This window comes from Coregonus clupeaformis, chromosome 27, assembly GCF_020615455.1.
Source record: "Coregonus clupeaformis isolate EN_2021a chromosome 27, ASM2061545v1, whole genome shotgun sequence".
Lineage (NCBI taxonomy): Eukaryota > Metazoa > Chordata > Actinopteri > Salmoniformes > Salmonidae > Coregonus > Coregonus clupeaformis.
In genome coordinates this window covers 14,626,533-14,650,661 of record NC_059218.1, presented here as the reverse complement: position 1 = coordinate 14,650,661, position 24,129 = coordinate 14,626,533, and the positions used below count along the sequence as shown (strand labels likewise).

At 44.2% G+C, this 24,129-nt stretch overlaps 1 protein-coding gene across 2 annotated transcripts in view; it reads left to right on the top strand.

Moving 5' to 3' along the window:
- Positions 1 to 24,129, top strand: part of LOC121541392 (chromodomain-helicase-DNA-binding protein 1) — a 125,774-nt gene that overhangs the window by 80,087 nt on the left and 21,558 nt on the right. For both annotated transcript variants that reach the window (XM_041850367.2, XM_041850366.2), the window contains 17 exons: positions 1,580 to 1,796; positions 5,583 to 5,672; positions 6,021 to 6,211; positions 6,528 to 6,716; positions 9,934 to 10,096; positions 10,789 to 10,941; positions 11,494 to 11,565; positions 11,798 to 11,947; positions 13,930 to 14,078; positions 15,349 to 15,445; positions 15,615 to 15,710; positions 16,442 to 16,618; positions 18,524 to 18,684; positions 19,970 to 20,011; positions 20,110 to 20,243; positions 20,471 to 20,609; positions 22,702 to 22,852. In XM_041850367.2, coding sequence (XP_041706301.1) covers positions 1,580 to 1,796; positions 5,583 to 5,672; positions 6,021 to 6,211; positions 6,528 to 6,716; positions 9,934 to 10,096; positions 10,789 to 10,941; positions 11,494 to 11,565; positions 11,798 to 11,947; positions 13,930 to 14,078; positions 15,349 to 15,445; positions 15,615 to 15,710; positions 16,442 to 16,618; positions 18,524 to 18,684; positions 19,970 to 20,011; positions 20,110 to 20,243; positions 20,471 to 20,609; positions 22,702 to 22,852 — 2,371 coding nt within the window. The remainder of the gene's footprint in view (positions 1 to 1,579; positions 1,797 to 5,582; positions 5,673 to 6,020; positions 6,212 to 6,527; positions 6,717 to 9,933; positions 10,097 to 10,788; positions 10,942 to 11,493; positions 11,566 to 11,797; positions 11,948 to 13,929; positions 14,079 to 15,348; positions 15,446 to 15,614; positions 15,711 to 16,441; positions 16,619 to 18,523; positions 18,685 to 19,969; positions 20,012 to 20,109; positions 20,244 to 20,470; positions 20,610 to 22,701; positions 22,853 to 24,129) is intronic.

Sequence of the window (24,129 nt, the reverse complement as noted above, 5' to 3'; positions counted from 1 at the left end):
AAGGTGTTTAGTCCCAGGGTCCTTAGCTTGGTGATGAGCTTTGAGGGCACTATGGTGTGAATGCTGAGCTGTAGTCAATGAATAGCATTCTCACTTAGGTTTTCCTCTTGTCCAGGTGGGAAAGGGCAGTGTGTAGTGCAATAGAGATTGCATAATCTGTGGATCTGTTGGGGCAGTATGAAAATTGGAGTGGGTCTAGGGTTTCTGGGATAATGGTGTTGATATGAGCCATGACCAGCCTTTTAAAGCACTTCATGGCTACAGACATGAGTGCTACGGGTCGGTAGTCATTTAGTCAGGTTATCTTAGTGTTCTTGGGCACAGGGACTATGGTGGTCTGCTTGAAACATGTTGGTATTACAGACTCAGTCAGGGACATGTTGATAATGTCAGTGAAGACACTTGCCAGTTGGTCAGCGCATGCTCGGAGTACACGTCATGGTAATCCGTCTGGCCCTGCGGCCTTGTGAATGTTGACCTGCTTAAAAGTCTTACTCACATCGGCTACAGAGAGCTTGATCACATAGTAATCCGGAACAGCTGATGCATGCTTCAGTGTTGCTTGCTTCGAAGCGAGCATAGAAGTGATTTATCTCGTCTGGAAGTCTTGTGTCACTGGGCAGCTCGCGGCTGTGCTTCCCTTTGTAGTCTGTAATAGTTTTCAAGCCCTGGCACATGCGACGAGTGTCAGAGCCGGTGTAGTACGATTCAATCTTAGTCCTGTATTGACACTTTGCCTGTTTGATGGTTCGTCTGAGGGCATAGCGGGATTTCTTATAAGCGTCCGGTTTAGAGTCCCGCTCATTGAAAGCGGCATCTCTACCCTTCTGGTTGGGATATGTACGTACGGTCACTGTGTGGACGACGTCATCGATGCACTTATTGATGAAGCCAGTGACTGATGTGGTGTACTCCTCAATGCTATCGGAAGAATCCCGGAACATATTCCAGTCTGTGCTAGCAAAACAGTCCTGTAGCTTAGCATCTGCGTCATCTGACCACTTCCTTATTAACCGAGTCACTGGTGCTTCCTGCTTTAGTTTTTGCTGGTCAGATTTGCCAAATGGGGGGCGAGGGAGAGCTTTGTATGCGACTCTGTGTGTGGAGTAAAGGTGGTCTAGAGTTTTTTTTTTTTTCCTCTGGTTGCACATTTAACATGCTGGTACAAATTAGGTAGAACGGATTTAAGTTTCCCTGCATTTAAGTCCCCGGCCACTAGGAGCACTGCTTCTGGATGAGCATTTTCCTGTTTACTTATGGCCTTATACAGCTCATTGAGTGCAATCTTAGTGCCTGCATCGGTTTGTGGTGGTAAATAAGTATTTCTGATTTTTATTTTTTATCAATTTGCAAAGATTTCAAAAAAACTGTTTTCGCTTTGTCATTATGGGTTATTGTGTGTAGATTGATGAGATTTTTAACCATTTTAGAAAAGGCTGTACCGTAACAAAATGTGGAAAAAGTCGAGGTGTCTGAATACTTTCCGAATGCACTGTATATATATTTAACAAAGTACTGTTTTTCATAATCCCGTCGGTGCCCCCAATACTTCTCTCACCTTCCTCTCCTCTTTCCCCAGGGGGAACAGTTGTATCTTGGCTGACGAGATGGGCCTGGGCAAGACAATCCAGACCATCTCGTTCCTCAACTACCTGTTCCACGACCACCAGCTGTACGGACCCTTCCTGCTGGTGGTGCCCCTGTCCACGCTAGTCTCCTGGCAGAGGGAGATCCACCTGTGGGCCCCCCTCATGAACGTTGTGGTCTACCTGGGTGACATCAGCAGCCGGGGCATGGTAGGTTATGGCTGTAGGGATGGATATGATAGATATACAGTATTCTGATTCTATGGGTGTCGATACACCATCATCAATAGATGCATCCCAAATGGCATTATTTTCAGCTTTATAGTGCACTACTTTTAACCAGGTCCCGTATGGCTCTGGTCAAAAGTAGTGCACTATATAGCGAACAGGATGCCATTTGGGATGCATACAATAACTCAAAACTGATGAGAGGATGATAATGGTCTCTTTTAAGAAGTTCGTCCTTCTTTTAGAGCCTGCGCTCACAAAACATTGTTGTATAACACTTTGCTTTAAATTCGAATATACATTGAACAAATATAAAAACGCAACATCCAACAATTTAAAATATTTTACTGAGTTACAGTTCATAAAGTAAATCAGTCAATTGAAATGAATACACTGAACAAAAATATAAACGCAACATGTAAAGTGTTGGTCCCATGTTTCATGAGCTGAAATAAGAGCCCAGAAAATGTCCATATGCACAAAAACCTTTTGTCTCTCAAATGTTGTGCACAAATTTGTTTACATACCTGTTAGCAAGCATTTCTCCTTTGCCAAGATAATCGATCCACCTGACGTGTGGCATATCAAGAAGCTAATTAAACAGCATGATCATTACACAGGTGCATCTTGTGCTGTGGACAATAAAAGGCCCCTCTAAAATGTGCAGCTTTGTCACAACACAATGCCACAGATGTCTCAGGTTTTGAGGGCGCGTGCAGTCGGCATGCTGACTGCAGGAATGTCCACCAGAGCTGTTGCCAGAGTATTGAATGAGCATTTCTCTACCATAAGCCGCCTCCAACGTTGTTTTAGAGAATTTGGTAGTATGTCCAACTGGCCTCACAACCGCAGACCACGTGTAACCACCCGGACAGCTGATGAAACTGTGGGTTTGCACAACCAAAGAATTTCTGCACAAACTGTCAGAAAGCGTCTCAGGGAAGCTCATCTGCAGGCTCGTTGTCTTCACCAGGGTCTTGACCTGACTGCAGTTCGACATCGTATCCGACTTCAGTGGGCAAATGCTCACCTTCGATGGCCACTGGCACGCTGGAGATGTGTGCTCTTCTGCTGAATCCCAGTTTCAACTGTACCGGGCAGATGGCAGACAGCGTTGTATGGTGTCGTGTGGGTGAGCGGTTTGCTGATGTCAGTGTTGTGAGCAGAAGTGCCCCATAGTGGCTGTGAGGTTACGGTATGGGCAGGCATAAGCTACGGACAACACAGAGATAACGTGAAGATACCCTGAGGCCCATTGTCGTGCCATTCATCTGCCGCAATCACCTCATGTTTCAGCATAATGCACAGCCCATTGTCACAAGGATCTGTGACCAACCGATGTAATGAATTTATTTCAATTGACTGATTTCCTTATATGAACTGTTAACTAAGTAAAATCGTAGAAATTGTTGCATATTGTGTTTTATATTTTTGTTCAGTATAAATTCATTGGGCCCAAATCTATGGATTTCACATGACTGGGAATACAGATATGCATCTGTTGGTCTCCGATACCTTAATAAAAAGGTAGGGGCGTGGATCAGAAAACCAGTCAGTATCTGGTGTGACCACCATTTGCCTCATGCAACGTGACACATCTTCGAATAGAGTTGATCAGGCTGTTGATTGTGGCCTGTGGAATGTTGACCCACTGCTCTTCAATGGCTGTGCGAAGTTGCTGAATATTGGCGGGAACTGGAATACGCGGTCGTACAGTGCATTCGGAAAGTATTCAGATCCCTTGACTTTTTCCACATTTTGTTACGTTACCGCCTTATTCTAAAATGGATTAAATAATTTTTTTCCCTCATCAATCTACACACAATACCCCATAATGACAAAGGAAAAACAGATTTATATACATTTTTGCAACTTAATAAAAAATAAACAGAAATATTACATTTACATAAGTATTCAGACCCTTTACTCCGTACTTTGTTGAAGCACCTTTGGCAGTGATTACAGCCTCGAGTCTTCTTGGTTATGATGATACAAGCTTGGCGCACCTGTATTTGGCGAGTTTCTCCCATTCTTTTCTGCAGATCTGCGGGCTGTCTTGTGCCTTTTACTGAGGAGTGGCTTCCGTCTGGGTACTCTACCATAAAGGCCTGATTAGTGGTGTGCTGCAGAGATGGTTGTCCTTGTGGAGGTTTTTCCCATCTCCAGAGAGGAACTCTGGAGCTCTGTCAGTGACCATTGGGTTCTTGGTCACCTCCCTGGCCAAGGCCCTTCTCCCCCGATTGCTCAGTTTGGCCGGGCGGCCAGCTTTAGGAAGAGTACTTTCCGAATGCGCTGTACACATCGATCCAGAGCATCCCAAACATCGTCAATGGGTGACATATCTGAGTATGCAGGCTATGGAAGAACTGGGACATTTTCAGCTTCCAGGTATTGTGTACAGATTCTTGCGACATTGGGTCGTGCATTATTTACATTTACATTTTAGTCATTTAGCAGACGCTCTTATCCAGAGCGACTTAGTTAGTGAATGCATACATATCTTTTTCTTACATGCCCCCCGTGGGAATCGAACCCACAACCCTGGCGTTGCAAGCGCCATGCTCTACCAACTGAGCTACACGGGACTCCTTATCATGCTGAAACATGATGTGATGGCGGCGGATCAATGGCACGACAATGGGCTTCAGGATCTCGTCACGGTATCTCTGTGCATTCAAATTGCCATCGATAAAATGGCATTGTGTTCGTTGTCCGTAGCTTATGCCTGCCCATACCATAACCCCACCGCCACTATGGGCCACTTCTGTTCACAACACTGACATCAGCAAACAGCTCACCCAAACGACACCATACACGCTGTCTGCCATCTGCCCGGTACAGTTGAAACCGGGATTCAGCCGTGAATAGCACACTTCTCCAGTGTGCCAGTGGCCATCGAAGGTGAGCATTTGCCCACTGAAGTCTGTTACGATGCCGAACTGCAGTCAGGTCAAGACCCTGGTGAAGACGACGAGCTTGCAGATGAGCTTCCCCGACACTGTTTCCGACAGTTTGTGCAGAAATTCTTCGGTTGTGCAAACCCACAGTTTCATCAGCTGTCTGGGTGGCTGGTCTCAGACTATCCCTAAGGTGATGAAGCCGGATGTGGAGTTCCTGGGCTGACGTGGTTACACGTGGTCTGCGGTTGTGAGGCCGATTGGACGTACTGCCAAATTCTCTAAAACAACGTTGGAGGCGGCTTATGGTAGAGAAATGAACATTCCGTTCTCTGGCAACAGCTCTTGTGGACATTTCTGCTGTCAGCATGCCAATTGCACGCTCCTTCAAAACTTGAGACATCTGTGGCATTGTGTTGTGTGACAAAACTGCACATTTTAGAGGTGCCTTTTATTGTCCCCTGCACAATTGCACCTTAATATGCCACACATGTGATGTGATGTGATGAATTATCTTGGCAATGGAGAAATGCTCACTAACAGGGATGCAAACAAATGTGTGCACACAATTTTTGAGAAATAAGCTTTTTGTGCGTATGGAACATTTCTGGGATCTTTTATTTCAGCTCATGAACCATGGAACCAACAATTTACATGTTGCGTTTATATTTTTGTTCAGTGTAGATTAATTGTCCTTACTGCGTTTAGCATATTATGGTTTATTTTGTCTTCATATGTTCTCTGTTATTGGTTTAAGCTGAATTTGACATGAGAAAATGAAGTGTGGTTTTTTAAATTAAATTTTTGACCCCGTCCTTGACTTATCTTGAGTTGAGACTCCATTTAATTGCACAATCCTTTTGGTTTTTAGATCCGAACGCATGAATGGATGCACGTTCAGAACAAGAGACTTAAGTTAAACATTCTGCTTACAACATATGAAATTCTCCTCAAAGATAAGGTAAGCCAGAAGCAGCAGCAATTTCTTGCATCTTTGTATGTAACTTGTGAGCTGTGGAAATAAATTCCTCTTGAAGGACAATAAACGTCATTCATCAATAAATCATGTACGCAATAATCCTGAGCTGTTGTTAATTGCGAATTCTGGCATCTTTATTTAGTATAAATGACATACATAGTCAAATGCACTGACTGTACCCAAGTGACTTACTGTCAATATTGTGACAGTATGTTGCCCATGCGGGAATCAAACTCACAACCCTGGTTTCGCCAGCAAGCTGGCTCTAACTAACCCAATGAGCCATTGGCACCACATTGTATAGTTAACACTTTTTTGTCCGCTATCCAGGGATTCCTGGGCAACGTGCCGTGGGCCTTCATCGGCGTGGATGAGGCCCACCGGCTGAAGAATGATGACTCGCTGCTATACAAGACCATGATGGACTTCAAGTCCAACCACAGGCTCCTCATCACGGGCACACCGCTTCAGAACTCGCTCAAAGAGCTCTGGTCCCTGCTGCACTTCATCATGCCTGACAAGTAGGTCACCTAGCTACCTCACCAGTGTGTGTGTTGGGGGGGTGGGTGGGGTGTGTGTGTGTGTTAAGACTAACTGTCCTATATAATTTCATGTGGTGGCTGGGAATCAAGGTACTGTCCTAGTTGAAATATGTTCCGTCCTTGTTCTGGGGCTTTCGGTCCTCAGAGAGCAGTGCTGATGTCGGGTCTTCTGCCTGTGTGTGTACTTGTCTCTGCCTGCGTGTGTGTGTGCATCTGTGTCTCTGTGTGTGTGTGTGTCTCTCTGCGCTCATGCCCGCGTGTATCCCTGTGTCTCTTCGTGTATGTGTCTGTTCAGGTTCCACTCGTGGGAGATATTTGAGGAGGAGCATGGGAAGGGCAGGGACTCTGGCTACACCAGTCTACACAAGGAGCTGGAGCCCTTTCTGCTGCGTAGAGTCAAGAAGGATGTGGAGAAGTCTCTTCCTGCTAAAGTGGAGCAGATCCTCCGAGTGGAGATGAGCGCCATCCAGAAACAATACTACAAGTAAGAACAGACAGTACTTATCCCTAGAAAAGATGGATACTACTCATTCAGAAATGGCACTACTATTACGTCATATTGGATACTTAACGTTAGGGGTGTGAACGTAAACGTTAAAATGTTTAAGCGAAATTGCGTTAACACACCCACTAACCAGTGGCGTGTATTCATGGATGCCAGGCTTCCCCCAAAAATGGACCAAGAAAAAAATTTAACAACAGAAAATTATTTATCTTTTGTCTCTCTGTGTTTCATAATTTTCCTTCAATTCGTTGAGGCTGAATGTATCTCACAGGAGAAAGCATATAACGAGCAAAACAGCGCCCCTCTGTCTCTCTAGGTGTAGGCCATCTATCTGATGCTGTCTGGTCCAAACGAATATGACATGTTGCTGCCCGTAGCATTGAAGGCAAGGGAAGCCAACGAGCATCTGGCGACCCTTGACAAAAAAAGTATACAAAATGTAGCCAATCAGCATTGAGCTAAACTGAGCAAGCTCAACTGTGAATGGTCCTGGCGCACCAAAAAAAGTGTCAAGGGAAGACAGCTTGGATTTGGCGTCACTCCTGTGAAATCCCATTGAGAGCATACGTCATTGACAGAAAAACTTGAATTGTTGCATCTCGTTGTTGTTGTCCTCCGGTGGCTAGCTAGTCAGCTAGCTCAAATTGGCCCTTTCCTAAATTAGCCATGGATAGAGATAGGGATTTGGACGTGGTTTGACTTAATTTTCCGTACTGGCCAATGATTATAACAGCGATTCTGATCCAACAATTAATTCATACTTTGTTGTGCCCCTGACCTGAGAGGATGAAGTTCAAAATGTAGCTAGATGTAGAAGGCTAATGTTAACTAGCTAACATTGCCCATGAATCAAAGTTAGGCTAGCGAGCAAGCATTTTAGCCAAGTAGCCTAGGACAACAAAAAATGTAAGCGTGTACTGTATGACAGTGATGGACCTTTTCGTCAACATGAAAGAGAGGAGGATGGGATTGGCGTTTCACTACAAGTTTTGTCAACATGTTTATCTACTTGCACACGCACAGAAATCCCAACCATGGATAGCCACATCATATTTTGCTTATGTTGATTGGACTAAATTGTTTTTGGTATCTTTTAGTTATTAGACTAAACAGAGGTGATTTGATGATGAAGTTGAAAGGGTGCTGGAATAGTTGTTTAGTGGTCCGAAAATGTCGGAAACATTAACCATGCTGTAGGTCATGTAACTGTCTATTACTGTACATGCAATATGCTTTGTGGACTTCACTGGACAGAGGTTGCTATCTGGTTTTGTGATAAAACAATGGTGTGGTTGAATTTATTCTGCCACTGTGTCTTCTTATTGTCTCAGCCTTTAGGCCTATATATCATGGTCGCAAGGCATATGAATTAACAGGTTTCCCCAGTGATTTTACCCACGCACCGCTACTGCCACTAACAGGTCCCAATCATCATTATAAAGAGAAACATTTAAATTAAACAAATACCTAACATAACAATGAATCTTTCAAATTTGCCATCAGTTGTGTTGTGACAAGGTAGGGGTGGTATACAGAAGATAGCCCTATTTGGTAAAATACCTAGTCCATATTATGGCATGAACAGCTCAAATAAGCAAAGAGAAACGACAGTCCATCATTACTTTAAGACATGAACGTCAGTCAATTCGGGAAATTTCTGTCGCAAAAACCATCAAGCGCTATCATGAAACTGGCTCATATGAGGCCCGCCACAGAAAAGGAAGACCCAGAGTTACCTCTGCTGCAGAGGATAAGTTAATAAGAGTTACCAGCCTCAGAAATTGCAGCCCAAATAAATGCTTCACAGAGTTCAAGTAACAGACAAATCTCAACATCAACTGTTCAGAGGAGACTGTGTGAATCAGGCCTTCATGGTTGAATTGCTGCAAAGAAACTACTACCAAAGGACACCAATAAGAAGAAGAGACTTGCTTGGGCCAAGAAACAAGAGCAATTGACATTAGACTGGTGGAAATCTGTCCTTTGGTCTGATGAGTCCAAATTTGAGATTTTTGGTTCCAACTGCCATGTCTTTGTGAGACGCAGAGTAGGTGAACGGATGATCTCTGCACGTGTGGTTCGCACCGTTAAGCATAGAGGAGGTGTGATGGTGTGGGGGTGCTTTGCTGGTGACCGTGTCAGTGATTTATTTAGAATTCAAGGCAACCTTAACCAGCATGGCTACCACAGCATTCTGCAGCGATACGCCATCCCATTTGGTTTGCGCTTAGTGGGACTATCATTTGTTTTTCAACAGGACAATGACCAAAACACACCTCCAGGCTGTGTAATGGCTATTTTACCAAGAAGGAGAGTGATGGAGTGCTGCATCAGATGACCTGGCCTCCGAAATCACCCGACCTCAACCCAATTGAGATGGTTTGGGATGAGTTGGACCGCAGAGTGAAGGAAAAGCAGCCAACAAGTGCTCAGCATATGTGGGAACACCTTCAAGGCTGTTGGAAAAGCATTCCTCATGAACTGGTTGAGAGGCTGGGGGGCGGACAATTTTATCCAGAGCGACTTACAGGAGCAATTACTGTTAAGTGCCTTGCTCAAGGGCACATCGACAGATTTTTCACCTCAGAGATTTGAACCAGCCATTTTTCGGTTACTGGCCCAACACTCTTAACCGCTAGGCTACCTGTCGCCCTTCACACACCCCTTTAATTTCTCTGGGACTTTGGGGGCTTCTTCGGGAGTGTGCAATGTTGCAGAACGAACAGCTAGATATCGAAGGTGTACTTCACCGTTCTGTAAATAAACCAGACAGCCACCTCACCTCAATATCCCTTGTAAAGGGGTATATGGCGGAAATTGATTGGTTTTCTTATCCCGGACAGAGATTAAGCCTAGTTTTGGACAACATATTTTTTTATCTCAACCTTTTGAACATTTTATTTTTCAAACATGGTTTAAAATAGCCCTAGACTTTAATTAATCTGGGTGAAAATTAGATCTAGTCTAAGTGAGGGTATAAACTAAACCCAGATTAGTTGAAAGTTAGTTTGGAGTGCTCCTTTTCTAAATCAGTTAATCCAGATTTAAGAAATGTAAATACATTTAAAAGCATTGCAAATGGTAGTCCAAAATGGTAGTCCAAACTTTATTTTTCTTGACTTTCTGTTGCAGAATCATGATGTAATTGGGTAATTATTTTATTCACAAACTACTATCCCTTTGTTTGGTCAAACAGGTGGATCCTGACGAGGAACTATAAGGCCCTGAGCAAAGGCACCAAGGGCAGCACGTCGGGCTTCCTCAACATCATGATGGAGCTGAAGAAGTGCTGCAACCACTGCTACCTTATTAAGCCCCCCGAGGACAACGAGTTCAACACCAAACAAGAGGCCTTACAGGTGAGTTATTTAACATTTATTTATACAGGAAGTACCGTTGAGGCCAGACGACCTCTTTTTATTAGGGAGATCTGGATTTAGGAGGAAGAGAGGGGGGAAATTAACGTACAGTAACTCTGTGGGCCAGTTTCCCAGACGCAGATTAAGCCTAGTCCTGGATGAGAATGTATGCTCGGTGGAGACATTTTAATTAATATTTTATTCCAAATAAGATAAAATGCCTGAAAAGCATCGTAGACCTAAGAGTTAGTTGTGTAAACCTCAACCTTAAAGAATTGCCATGCTTGAAACAGTTTCTGTTTTTGGAACACGTGTTTCTGCTTTAATCACGCATCACACAATGAATGTTTTGGCAACACCTGTTGGTGGTATTACTCTTGTTTTATATCATGCCACCAATTTTGTTGTTTCAAATACTTGTTTACTCTATTGACACTATAGTTATCCTTGTATTGGCCACTTTGATGTTAATTGTGACCTAGAAATATGAGTTTTGTCCCAAAATGCTGTGATTAAGAAAATACATACTGTGTACGCAGAATTCTTTCCAGAGTTAAACCTAGCAGTGTTTTATTATGATTACATTGCTGGGCTCCCTTCACAGCTTTGTGTCCAGCGTAGATTAACACTATTATCTTCCTCTATGTCTCTGTCTCTCTCTCTCCCTCCTCTATCCCCCTCTCCCACTGCAGCTCCTGATCCGGAGCAGTGGGAAGCTGGTGTTGCTGGACAAGCTGCTGGTGCGTCTACGGGGGCGGGGCCACCGCGTGCTTATCTTCTCCCAGATGGTCCGGATGCTGGACATCCTGGCCGAGTACCTGAAGAGCCGCCAGTTCCTGTTCCAGGTCAGCAGCTCACTCACTCCCAACCCACATTCCCAGGCTCTTTCTCGTTAGTCTTTCCTTGATTCCTGGCTTCCTCTCTCCTTGCCTCCATCTCAAAACACATTGGAAAAGAAGGTTCGAGGGGAGGGACCTCCAATACGGTTGAGAAGGCAGTGAGGAGATAGGATGGGAGGAATCATGGAAAGATGGATTGAGAGAGTCCCATCCCCGTATCCTTCCCACATACAGGCTTCCCTCGTTATAGGTATTTCGGGGTTGTGGGTTTAAGCGCTGTGTAGGCTTATTGCTACCTGAAGACCTGTCTGTATTCTCTACATAATTTTATTGCGCAGATCTTCTATTGGCAAAAGGAACCATGGCTTACCAAAAACAGTAGTCCTAGTCAGGATTCATCCGAGTTATTATCTAAGCACAGTACTTAGGCTTGTTAAGTTTTAACATACTTGACCCCCTAAAGATAAGCAAAATACAAAAACTCTTTCAATTAAAAAAAAATTAAGGGAATTTGCTGTAACTGTTTCTGAGACGAGGACTCTAAATATGTATTTTTAGAGATTGGATGGCTCCATCAAGGGAGAGATGAGGAAACAGGCGCTGGACCATTTCAACGCTGAGGGCTCTGAGGTAAGTGGGGAATGCCCCATAGATATCTACTATTGCTCTAACAGCCAGGGTTGGGATCAATCCAGTTTTCACTTCCTGAATTGACGCAATTGAATACTGACTTGACCCCAACCGTGCTAATTTAACTCAATAATCCAATCAAGTTCACTGATGTGGTGAATATAGAATTGGAAACCTATGGAATTAACCATAATTACGCCGCACTTCATTACATCTTACTTCCTCTCCCCAGGATTTCTGCTTCCTGTTGTCGACGCGGGCGGGCGGCCTGGGCATCAACCTGGCATCGGCAGACACGGTGATCATCTTCGACTCGGACTGGAACCCCCAGAATGACCTGCAGGCCCAGGCCAGAGCCCACAGGATTGGCCAGAAGAGACAGGTGTGCAACCAATCACCTTTTCAAGTTCAAGTTGACTTTCAGTCAAGTTTTATTGTTACCCATGACAAAGTAGTTTATACAAACCAAAATGCATGGCATCGATGAATATAGTTTTTAACCCAATGAGTCCCACCAAAATGCCGGCACGTTTTGGACTTCTAACTCCATTTAAACAGTGTGTGTTTAGCTACAAACTTCTGGGTTGTACCATTGGATTCGTCTATTTCTGCATCCCCGTAGACATCAACCATTAGTCTGTGTGATTAACGGGGGCTGAGCTAGAGCGGTGTTTGTGAGACAAGGGCAGATCCCGAAGGGGCCCGGGGCTGGGTCTTTTTTACAAACATTTCTGTATAGTCCGTATGGTTTGAGCTGCAAACTATTTAAAGCTGTCTATGAAACGCTGAGGCTCTCACAAACACGCACATGTGCTCTATGACGCTCACAAGCTACACAAGAGTCGTTCGAAGGTAAGGGGTTCGTCTACATAGAAGATCATAGGAAATCCCAGGACAAAGTGTCTATAATACTGTAAAAAGATCAGTGTTGCTGTCCCAAGCACCATGCAGTTGTCACTGACCAGTTGGATATTCATTTCCCAGTGCACAAACCATTTCTGTACTTACAGCATTCATATAGATTCATTTTTATCAGGTTTTTGGCAGAACTTTATTTTTTGTCAAATTGTTTTATGTTCTACTTGTAGCCCTGGTTGTCCTGAAAAGAAAATGGTAAAACACTTAATTGTGAGGCTAAATATAAGGGCTGGACATGCAGATAAATGAAAGTCAGATAAATGAAAAGCCAATTTTTTTGGGGGTCTCTGGACTGATAGGGTTAAAGCTATGTGCTATTGGTAATTGGTAATTTTACCACGTGAATGTTTTTGCACAACACACTTTGTCAAGTTTAAGGCCTCCCGAGTGGCGCAGTGGTCTAAGGCACTGCATCGCAGTGCTAGCTGTGCCACTAGAGATCCTGGTTCGAATCCAGGCTCTGTCGTAGCCGGCCGCGACCGGGAGACCCATGGGGCGGCGCACAATTGGCCCAGCGTCGTCCAGGATAGGGGAGGGAATAGCCGGCAGGGATGTAGCTCAGTTGGTAGAGCATGGCGTTTGCAACGCCAGGGTTGTGGGTTTGATTCCCACGGGGGGTATGATTTTTTTTTTTTACAAATAATAATAATGTATGCACTCACTAACTGTAAGTCTGCTAAATTACAAAAAAAAAAGGTCAAACTTTATTGTTAGCCAATTGACAGCAGGCAATACAGACCAACATACATGGTCATATGAGTCCAAGTTGTATTGAATAAAGTTTTGTAAGGCTATGTCCTATTGGTAATTTGCAATCAAATATCTAGAATTTGATTGCATTATCTAGAGGTGGATTAGAGGTGTGAATCTCCTAGGATTGTTTATATTAAACCTATATCCTAAACAATCGTGCATTAAACAATCGTTCAATTAAACGTTGTCTTGGGCACATCTCAAATACACCAATGAGGAGCATTACAGCGCTGTGGATATAACTTCATCCAATCAATCAATCACATTTATTTTATGAAGCCCTTTTTACATCAGTATTTGTTACAATGTGCTCCACAGATACCCAGCCTGTAACCCCAAAGAGCAAGCAATGCAGATGCAGAAGCACAGTGGCTACGAAAGGGGTGGCCAGAGTCCTCTTCTGGCTGTACCTGGTATAGATTTAAGAGTACATGTGGCAATTAAGGCCAGGTTGTTTTTCAAGACGTTCTAACGTTCGTAGTTGACCAACAAGGTTGGATAATAACCATAATTGCTGTGGAGGGCACAACACTTCAACACTGCAAGATTCAACGTCAGTTGGCTTTTCATAGTCAGAGATTCAAAGTTCCAAAGGAGAGTGGGGTGGCGGGGGGTGCGATGCAGCAGCAGATAGCGTGATGCAGCACAAGGTAGGTAACAACACAACAAAAAACATTGCTGTGTGTCTCTCAGGTGAACATCTACCGCCTGGTGACCAAGAGCTCGGTGGAGGAGGAGATCATTGAGCGGGCCAAGAAGAAGATGGTGCTGGACCACCTGGTCATCCAGAGGATGGACACCACGGGAAAGACCGTCCTCCACACCGGCACCGCTCCCTCCAGGTACACACACACACACACATTCACGCAAATACACACACATGCAAACACTAATGACACTCACTCTCTCTCAAACCTAGGTGAAACCTAGGTGCTTACACAAATACATACACTGGCATTGTGGTGCCAGGACAACAACCTCTCCCTCAACATCAGCAAAACAAAGGAGTTGATTGTTGACTTCAGGAAGCACAGGAGGGAACATGCCCCAATCCACATCAACAGGACTGCAGTAGAGCGAGTCAGCAGGTTTAAGGTCCTCTGCATCCACATCACCGAGGATTTGTCATGGACCAACAACACCACCACTCTTGTCAAGAGGCATTCCACCCCGGGTCCTCTCCAAATATTACCGCTGCACCATCGAGAGCGTCCTGACCGGTTGCATCACGGCCTGGTACGGGAATTGCTCTGTCCACCACCGCAAGGCCCTCGAGCGGATGGTGAAGACTGCCCAGTACATCACTGGGACCGTGCTCCCACCCATCCAGGACATCTACTCAAAACGGTGCCTGGGGAAGGCTTGCAGCTTCATCAAGGACCCCACATACCCCAGCCACGAGCTGTTCACTCACTCACCTTTGAGCAGACGTTCTCGGAGCATGAGGTCTGATACCAACAGGCTCAGAGACAGTTTCTATCTACAAGCCATCAGACTGCTGAACACTTGAACTGCACTGACCACGTGCTCTGATTGTCCGTGCCTTAGCACACATGCACTCACTCACGCACACACCCATACTGACATACTCATGTATCCCGTACATATGACTAATGAAACTTGAAACACAAACTAGGACATACACAAACACGCAAATACACACACACGAAAGCACACACACACACTCTCTCAAACCTCTAGGTGCTTACAGCCAGTTACACCAGACACCTGCCACCATGAAGAATCTTACTCTCAACTACATAAAAAAACACACACTTTCTCAGTGTGCTTATAGTCTCTCTCGCAAACAAACACCCTATACCCTCTAGATCAGGGCTCTCCAACCCTGTTCCTGGCGAGGTTTTCGCTCCAACCCTAATATAGCGCACCTGATTCTAATAATTAGCTGGCTGATAAGATTAATCAGATTAGTTACAACTGGGATTGGAGCGAAAACCTACAGGAAGGTAGCTCTCCAGGAACATGGTTGGAGAACCCTGCCTTAGATACTTACTTACAAATACACATACCATCCTTTTGAGGTGTTCACATTATCATGCACACACCTGCAAGGTTTTCTGTATACTCATTTAGAACTTCCATCACTTGCAGTGCCACTCCGTTCAACAAGGAGGAACTGTCGGCCATTTTGAAGTTTGGTGCTGAGGAGCTCTTCAAAGAGCAGGAGGGGGAGGAGCAGGAGCCTCAGGTTTGTCACACACCTCATCGTAAATTAGAATTGTCATGATAGCACTAACACAATACCATGATATTCCATTTGTGTGTCTGATGAAGGTGACAAATCCAATTTCCCCGCTGCGGATCGATAAGGTTGATTTCATTTTTCATAAACTGAGTGTTTGGTTTCCGTCTGGCAGGATATGGACATCGATGATATCCTGAAGAGAGCCGAGACCAGAGAGAATGACCCCGGCCCCTCCACTGTGGGAGAGGAGCTTCTCTCACAATTCAAGGTATACAGTGTATCACGTTAATCGCAAGTAAAACCTTCAAAATAACCACTAGTGAGAATGACAAGAAGAATAAGTTCAACAGTGTTTGAGGACCAGATTCCTGGACGCTGATTTAAGTCTAGTACTGGACAAAAAATATACACTGATTGTACAGAACATTAGGAACTTTCCATGACATAGACTAACCAGGTAAATCCAGGTGAAAGCTGTGATCCCAAATTTATGTCACTTGTTAAATTCACTTAAACCAGTATAGATGAAGGGGAGGAGACAGGTTAAAGAAGGATTTTTAAGCCTTGAGACAATTGAGACATGATTGTGTATGTGTGCCATTCAGAGGGTGAATGGTCAAGACAAAAGATTCAAGTGCCTTTGAACAGGGTATGGTAGTAAATTCCAGGCACACCAGTTTGAACTGCAACGCTGCTGGGTTTTTCATGCTCAACAGTTTCACGTGTGTATCAACAATGGCCCGACATCCAGCCAACTTGACAGAACTGTGGGAAGCATTGGAGCATCCCTATGGAACGCTTTCGACACCTTGTAGAGTCCACGCCCCAATGAATTGAAGCTGTTCTGAGTGCAAAAGGGGGTGCAACTCAATATTAGGAAGGTGTTCCTAATGTTTTGTACACTCAGAGTAGTTTTATGGAGATTCTCCATTGAGTGTTTAGAAAATAATAATTCATCCGCTGACCCTCTGTGACCTAACCTTGACCCCTCACTGCCAGGTGGCCAACTTTTTCATGATGGAGGAGGAGGAGATCGTCATGGACTCTGAGCGCCACCATCGGGGCTGGGACGACATCATCCCCGAGGCGCAGCGGTGGCAGATGGAGGAGGAGGAGAGGCAGAAGGAGCTGGAGGAGATCTACCTGCTGCCACGCATGAGGAACTGTGCCAAACAGGTTAGCGAGGGGAGAGACCGTGTACCTTCTTATCCAATACAGTTGAGAAGGTCACTAGGAGATAGGATGTGAGGAATCACAGAAAGACCAATTGAGATAGTCACTCACACACACGTCAGTTCTCTTCAATGCAGAGATTGGGTTTTTCAATTGATTAAAATAGTTTTTTCTGAGGTCAATATATTCTAAGGTCAATGTATCTAGCATTTTTGCCTTCTGAATTAATAAATTGTGCCAAACGGTCTCATCCCAGTCAGTTGCCGATGTTAGTGGATGATGTGAGTGTAACAGGGTGGCCCAATTGAAACCCTCAGGGAGAAAACACGGTTGGATGTTTTGAAAAATAGCTTTTTTTTTGTTATGAGTGAACTGATAAATGTTTTCCTGAATGGTAATACAAAAATATATATATATACACTACCGGTCAAAAGTTTTAGAACACCTACACATTCAAGGGTTTTTATTTTTTACTATTTTCTACATTGTAGAATAATAGTGAAGACATCAAAACAATGAAATAACACATATGGAATCATTTAGTAACCAAAAAAGTGTTAAACAAATCAGAATATATTTTTATATTTGAGATTCTTCAAAGTAGCCACCCTTTGCCTTGATAACAGCTTTGCACATTATTGGCATTCTCTCAACCAACTTCATGAGGTAGTCACCTGGAATGCATTTAATTTAACAGGTGTGCCTTCTTAAAAGTTAATTTGTGGAATTTCTAAATGTGTTTGAGCGAATCAGTTGTGAGGCTGGGGTATACAGAATATAGCCCTATTTGGGAAAAGACCAATCCATATTATTTCAAGAACAACTCAAATAAGCAAAGAGAAACGACTCCATTACTTTAAGCGATGAAAGTCAGTCAATACGGAACATTTCAAGAACTTTGAAAGTTTCTTTAAGTGCAGTCGCAAAAAACATCAAGCGCTATGATGAAACTTGCTCTCATGAGGACCGCCACAGGAAAGGAAGACCCAGAGTTACCTCTGCTGCAGAGGATAAGTTCATTAGAGTTATCAGCCTCAGAAATTGCAGCCCAAATAAATGCTTCACAGAGTTCAAGTAACAGACACATCTCAACATCAACTGTTCAGAGGAGACTGTGTGAATCAGGCCTTCATGGTCAAATTGCTGCAAAGAAACCACTACTAACGGACACCAATAAGAAGAGACTTGCTTGGGCCAAGAAACACGAGCAATGGACATTAGACCGGTGGAAATGTGTCCTTTGGTCTGGAGTCCAAATTTGAGATTTTTGGTTCCAACCGCCGTGTCTTTGTGAGACGCGGTGTGGGTGAACGGATGATCTCCAGATGTGTATTTCCCACTGTAAAGCATGGAGGAGGAGGTGTTATGGTGTGGGGTTGCTTTGCTGGTGACACTGTCTGTGATTTATTTAGAATTCAAGGCACACCTCCAGGCTGTGTAAGGGCTATTTTACTAAGAAGGAGAGTAATGGAGTGCTACAATCCCATGACCTCAACCAAATTGAGATGGTTTGGGATGAATTGGACCGCAGAGTGAAGGAAAAGCAGCCAACAAGTGCTCAGCATATGTGGGAACTCCAAGACTGTTGAAAAAGCATTCCAGGTGAAGCTGGTTGAGAGAATGCCAAGAGTGTGCAAAGCTGTCATCAAGGCAAAGGGTGGCTATTTGAAGAATCTCAAATATAACATATATTTTGATTTGTTTAACACTTGTTTGGTTACTACATGATTCCATATGTTATTTCATAGTTTTGATGTCTTCACTATTATTCTACAATGTAGAAAATAGTAAAAATAAAGAAAAACCCTTGAATGAGTAGGTGTTTTAAAAATTTTGACCGGTAGTGTATATAAAACTGTTAAAAATATATATTATAATAATTCATTTTTGTTTGTTTTATGGATCCAGATCAGCTTTAACGGCAATGATAGCCGACGGAGCAGAAACAGGCAGTACTCAGGCTCCCACAGCGACTCCGCCTCGGATCGCAAGAGGCCCAAGAAACGAGGACGACCTCGGACCATTCCACGAGAAAACATCAAGGGCTTCAGCGACACTGAGATACGAAGGTAATCACTATATATGGGATGCATCTCAAATGGCACCCTTTTCCCTTTATAGCACTAAATGGGAATAGGGTGCCATTTGGGACACACCCGTGATGTTGTTAAATGTCTTCTATCCTGTGGGAATATGTCCCTGAAAAGTTTTCCCATTAGATTTCATTTGGAGATGTACACTGCTCAAAAAAGTAAAGGGAACACTTAAACAACACAATGTAACTCCAAGTCAATCACACTTCTGTGAAATCAAACTGTCCACTTAGGAAGCAACACTGATTGACAATAAATTTCACATGCTGTTGTGCAAATGGAATAGACAACTGGTGGAAATTATAGGCAATTAGCAAGACACCCCCAATAAAGAAGTGGTTCTGCAGGTGGTGACCACAGACCACTTCTCAGTTCCTCTGCTTCCTGGCTGATGTTTTGGTCACTTTTGAATGCTGGCGGTGCTTTCACTCTAGTGGTAGCATGAGACGGAGTCTACAACCCACACAAGTGGCTCAGGTAGTGCAGCTCATCCAGGATGGCACATCAATGCGAGCTGTGGCAAGAAGGTTTGCTGTGTCTGTCAGTGTAGTGTCCAGAGCATGGAGGCGCTACCAGGAGACAGGCCAGTACATCAGGAGACGTGGAGGAGGCCGTAGGAGGGCAACAACCCAGCAGCAGGACCGCTACCTCCGCCTTTGTGCAAGGAGGAGCAGGAGGAGCACTGCCAGAGCCCTGCAAAATGACCTCCAGCAGGCCACAAATGTGCATGTGTCTGCTCAAACGGTCAGAAACAGACTCCATGATGGTGGTATGAGGGCCCGACGTCTACAGGTGGGGGTTGTGCTTACAGCCCAACACCGTGCAGGACGTTTGGCATTTGCCAGAGAACACCAAGATTGGCAAATTCGCCACTGGCGCCCTGTGCTCTTCACAGATGAAAGCAGGTTCACACTGAGCACATGTGACAGACGTGACAGAGTCTGGAGACGCCGTGGAGAACGTTCTGCTGCCTGCAACATCCTCCAGCATGACCGGTTTGGCGGTGGGTCAGTCATGGTGTGGGGTGGCATTTCTTTGGGGGGCCGCACAGCCCTCCATGTGCTCGCCAGAGGTAGCCTGACTGCCATTATGTAACGAGATGAGATCCTCAGTATTTAATAAGATTATTTCATTCATTCAGATCTAGGATGTGTTGTTTAAGTGTTCCCTTTATTTTTTTGAGCAGTGTAGAAAATGCACTAACGTCCTGTTGCCTAGACTGTACCTCACAACTCTTTTTGTCTTTCTTTTTTCTACATAGATTTATCAAGAGCTACAAGAAGTTTGGTGGACCACTTGAAAGGTAGAAACAGTGAAACATTGCCTTGGAGAGGAGAAAACGTTGAATTTGACAACTCTTCTCAACATGCCGTCTGACTAATAAACGTGTGTCTCCTTCAGATTGGACGCTATCGCCCGCGATGCCGAGCTGGTGGATAAGTCTGAGTACGACCTGAAGCGCCTGGCGGAGACTGTTCACAACGGCTGCCTGAAGACCCTCAGGGAGAACCCCTGCAGACCAGAGAAGACATCAGGTACTTTTCACTGTCTGTGTGTCTGTCTCTGTGTCGGTCTGTCTCTCTGTGTGTCTCTATCTATCCAGCCATCCCTATCTGTCCACCCATTCATCCTCCTCACTCTACTGCTATTTCAAACAATGTTGAAATCCACTCAAGTTGCTCAAGAGCAGGTTGGAGCAGGTTGTGTTGTTATAGTGCCGCTGGTCACCAGTATTAAACCTCTGTCTCTGCCTCGCCACCAGGGGGCAGAAGAGGGAAAGTGAAAGGTCCCACGTTCAGGATCTCGGGCGTCCAGGTGAACGCCAAGCTGGTCATCTCCCACGAGAGGGAGCTGGTGCCGCTCCACAAAGCCATTCCTGCCGACCCTGAGGAGAGGAAGAGGTCCGTCTCGCCACTCAGTCTCTTACCTCAAACATGGCTTGCGTCCCAAATGGCACCCTATTCCCTATTTAGTGCAAGACCTTTTGATCAGGGCCAATAGGAGCCATTTAGCAATGCTGACTTTACTCCTCTACCACACGTTGTATTAACTCTGCTAAAACCAACACAACAGTTAAAAGTTTAAGTTTATTTACACTCACATAGCAGACAATGAAGCCTGAAATCCCTGGGCATGATAAGTAGCATAGACCTATCTAAATCCACAACATGTATTAATTGATAAAAGGACAGACATGACTTTGAGAATGTTGTAAGCACTTTAAAACAAATCTCTACCTACCATGTAAATACATTGCACTTGCCTTTTAACTTCCATGTAAATACAGTGGGGGAAAAAAGTATTTAGTCAGCCACCAATTGTGCAAGTTCTCCCACTTAAAAAGATGAGAGGCCTGTAATTTTCATCATAGGTACACGTCAACTATGACAGACAAAATGAGAAAAATAAATCCAGAAAATCACATTGTATGATTTTTAATGAATTTATTTGCAAATTATGGTGGAAAATAAGTATTTGGTCAATAACAAAAGTTTCTCAATACTTTGTTATATATCCTTTGTTGGCAATGACACAGGTCAAACGTTTTCTGTAAGTCTTCACAAGGTTTTCACACACTGTTGCTGGTATTTTGGCCCATTCCTCCATGCAGATCTCCTCTAGAGCAGTGCTGTTTTGGGGCTGTCGCTGGGCAACACAGACTTTCAACTCCCTCCAAAGATTTTCTATGGGGTTGAGATCTGGAGACTGGCTAGGCCACTCCAGGACCTTGAAATGCTTCTTACGAAGCCACTCCTTCGTTGCCCGGGCGGTGTGTTTGGGATCATTGTCATGCTGAAAGACCCAGCCACGTTTCATCTTCAATGCCCTTGCTGATGGAAGGAGGTTTTCACTCAAAATCTCACGATACATGGCCCCATTCATTCTTTCCTTTACACGGATCAGTCGTCCTGGTCCCTTTGCAGAAAAACAGCCCCAAAGCATGATGTTTCCACCCCCATGCTTCACACTAGGTATGGTGTTCTTTGGATGCAACTCAGCATTCTTTGTCCTCCAAACACGACGAGTTGAGTTTTTACCAAAAAGTTCTATTTTGGTTTCATCTGACCATATGACATTCTCCCAATCCTCTTCTGGATCATCCAAATGCACTCTAGCAAACTTCAGACGGGCCTGGACATGTACTGGCTTAAGCAGGGGGACACGTCTGGCACTGCAGGATTTGAGTCCCTGGCGGCGTAGTGTGTTACTGATGGTAGGCTTTGTTACTTTGGTCCCAGCTCTCTGCAGGTCATTCACTAGGTCCCCCCGTGTGGTTCTGGGATTTTTGCTCACCGTTCTTGTGATCATTTTGACCCCCACGGGGTGAGATCTTGCGTGGAGCCCCAGATCGAGGGAGATTATCAGTGGGCTTGTATGTCTTCCATTTCCTAATAATTGCTCCCACAGTTGATTTCTTCAAACCAAGCTGCTTACCTATTGCTGATTCAGTCTTCCCAGCCTGGTGCAGGTCTACAATTTTGTTTCTGGTGTCCTTTGACAGCTCTTTGGTCTTGGCCATAGTGGAGTTTGGAGTGTGACTGTTTGAGGTTGTGGACAGGTGTCTTTTATACAGATAACAAGTTCAAACAGGTGCCATTAATACAGGTAACAAGTGGAGGACAGAGGAGCCTCTTAAAGAAGAAGTTACAGGTCTGTGAGAGCCAGAAATCTTGCTTGTTTGTAGGTGACCAAATACTTATTTTCCACCATAATTTGCAAATAAATTCATAAAAAATCCTACAATGTGATTTCTGGAATTTTTTTTCTCAATTTGTCTGTCATAGTTGACGTGTACCTATGATGAAAATTACAGGCCTCTTTCATCTTTTTAAGTGGGAGAACTTGCACAATTGGTGGCTGACTAAATACTTTTTTCCCCACTGTATATGATTGTTGCATGCATAGTTTTAGGACCACTTGATACGAAATGACACCTACTCTCACTTCCTATGTCTTACTGAATACTGAATCCAAACTCTTCTCTTTTTGTAGGTACACGATTCCGTTTCCCTCCAAGGCAGCACACTTTGGCATTGACTGGGGCAAGGAGGACGACTCCAGCCTGCTCATAGGAATCTACGAGTACGGTTACGGCAGCTGGGAAATGATCAAGATGGACCCCGACCTCAACCTGACACACAAGGTGAGTCTGAAAAAAAGCTGGGCGATATGGACTACAATACATATCACAATAAATTGACTGAATTATCACGATAACGATTTCTTAACCCAGAGGCCCAACATCGTGAGACTTCCAGGAACGCTTGCGAAGCAGACTCGGCAGACCAGACTGGGGTTTGTGGTTTGAGAAGTTGATGAGAGAAGTGAAAAATTATTTTCTCAATTTCTAAAGGCAATGTTATTACTCCAACCTCGTCAAAGTGACAAACTGAAATGTTTTCATTTTCGTCAAAACGATTTTATATCAAAGAAGTGCCTTTGATTTGACGGCATGCAGATGCGCAGTTCTGCGCTACACGACCGTTAGACCAATTTGTGTTTCTGCGCATGAGCTTAGCTAGCTAACGTCGCCATGACATTGCCTACAAGCGTGATCAGGGATTTCTATTGTAGAAGCAGTTTCTACTTATCTTCGTACTAAACCATCTTTGACGAAATGTTTCTAACATTTATGTGGACCACAGCTACTTTTTTATATTACGTTCAAAACGAATACTACTACTGCTTTGAATGTTGTAGCTATTAATTGTCCCGTTCACAATCACCCGTATTAGCAGACTTATTACATTTCACATTTCTCTAGAACAGGCTACTTATCGTAATTAATGTCCCAGTGCTGTCAAAAATGTGATTTTCCTGTGTGTTATATGTATTTCCACACTGAGGTTGTAATAATACTGTGAAATTGTGAAAATTATGAAAGTACCCTTTTAGTGTAAGAGCTGTTTGAAAAGACCGCCTGAAATCTCTGCCTGTTTTGGTGGGATGGAGTTTTGGTCTGCCTGGTGACGCAGTAAATTAGATAATAGACCAATAAGATAGAGTTCCAAACCTCTATGCCAATAACAGCTCGTTTTTAGTTTTCCCCTCCCAACTCAGACCACTCCCAGACAGTTCTAGCAAAATTCTTGCTTGAGAAATTGCTCTTTGCCAAGATTTTTTTTAAAATTGTTACCCAGAAATGATTTGATATTGAGATAAAAACATCTACATTTACATTTACATTTTAGTCATTTAGCAGACGCTCTTATCCAGAGCGACTTACAGTTAGTGAATACATCATTTTTTTATACTGGCCCCCCGTGGGAATCGAACCCACAACCCTGGCGTTGCAAACGCCATGCTCTATCAACTGAGCTACATCCCTGCCGGCCATTCCCTCCCCTACCCTGGACGACGCTGGGCCAATTGTGCGCCGCCCATGAGTCTCCCGGTCGCGGCCGGCTGCGACAGAGCCTG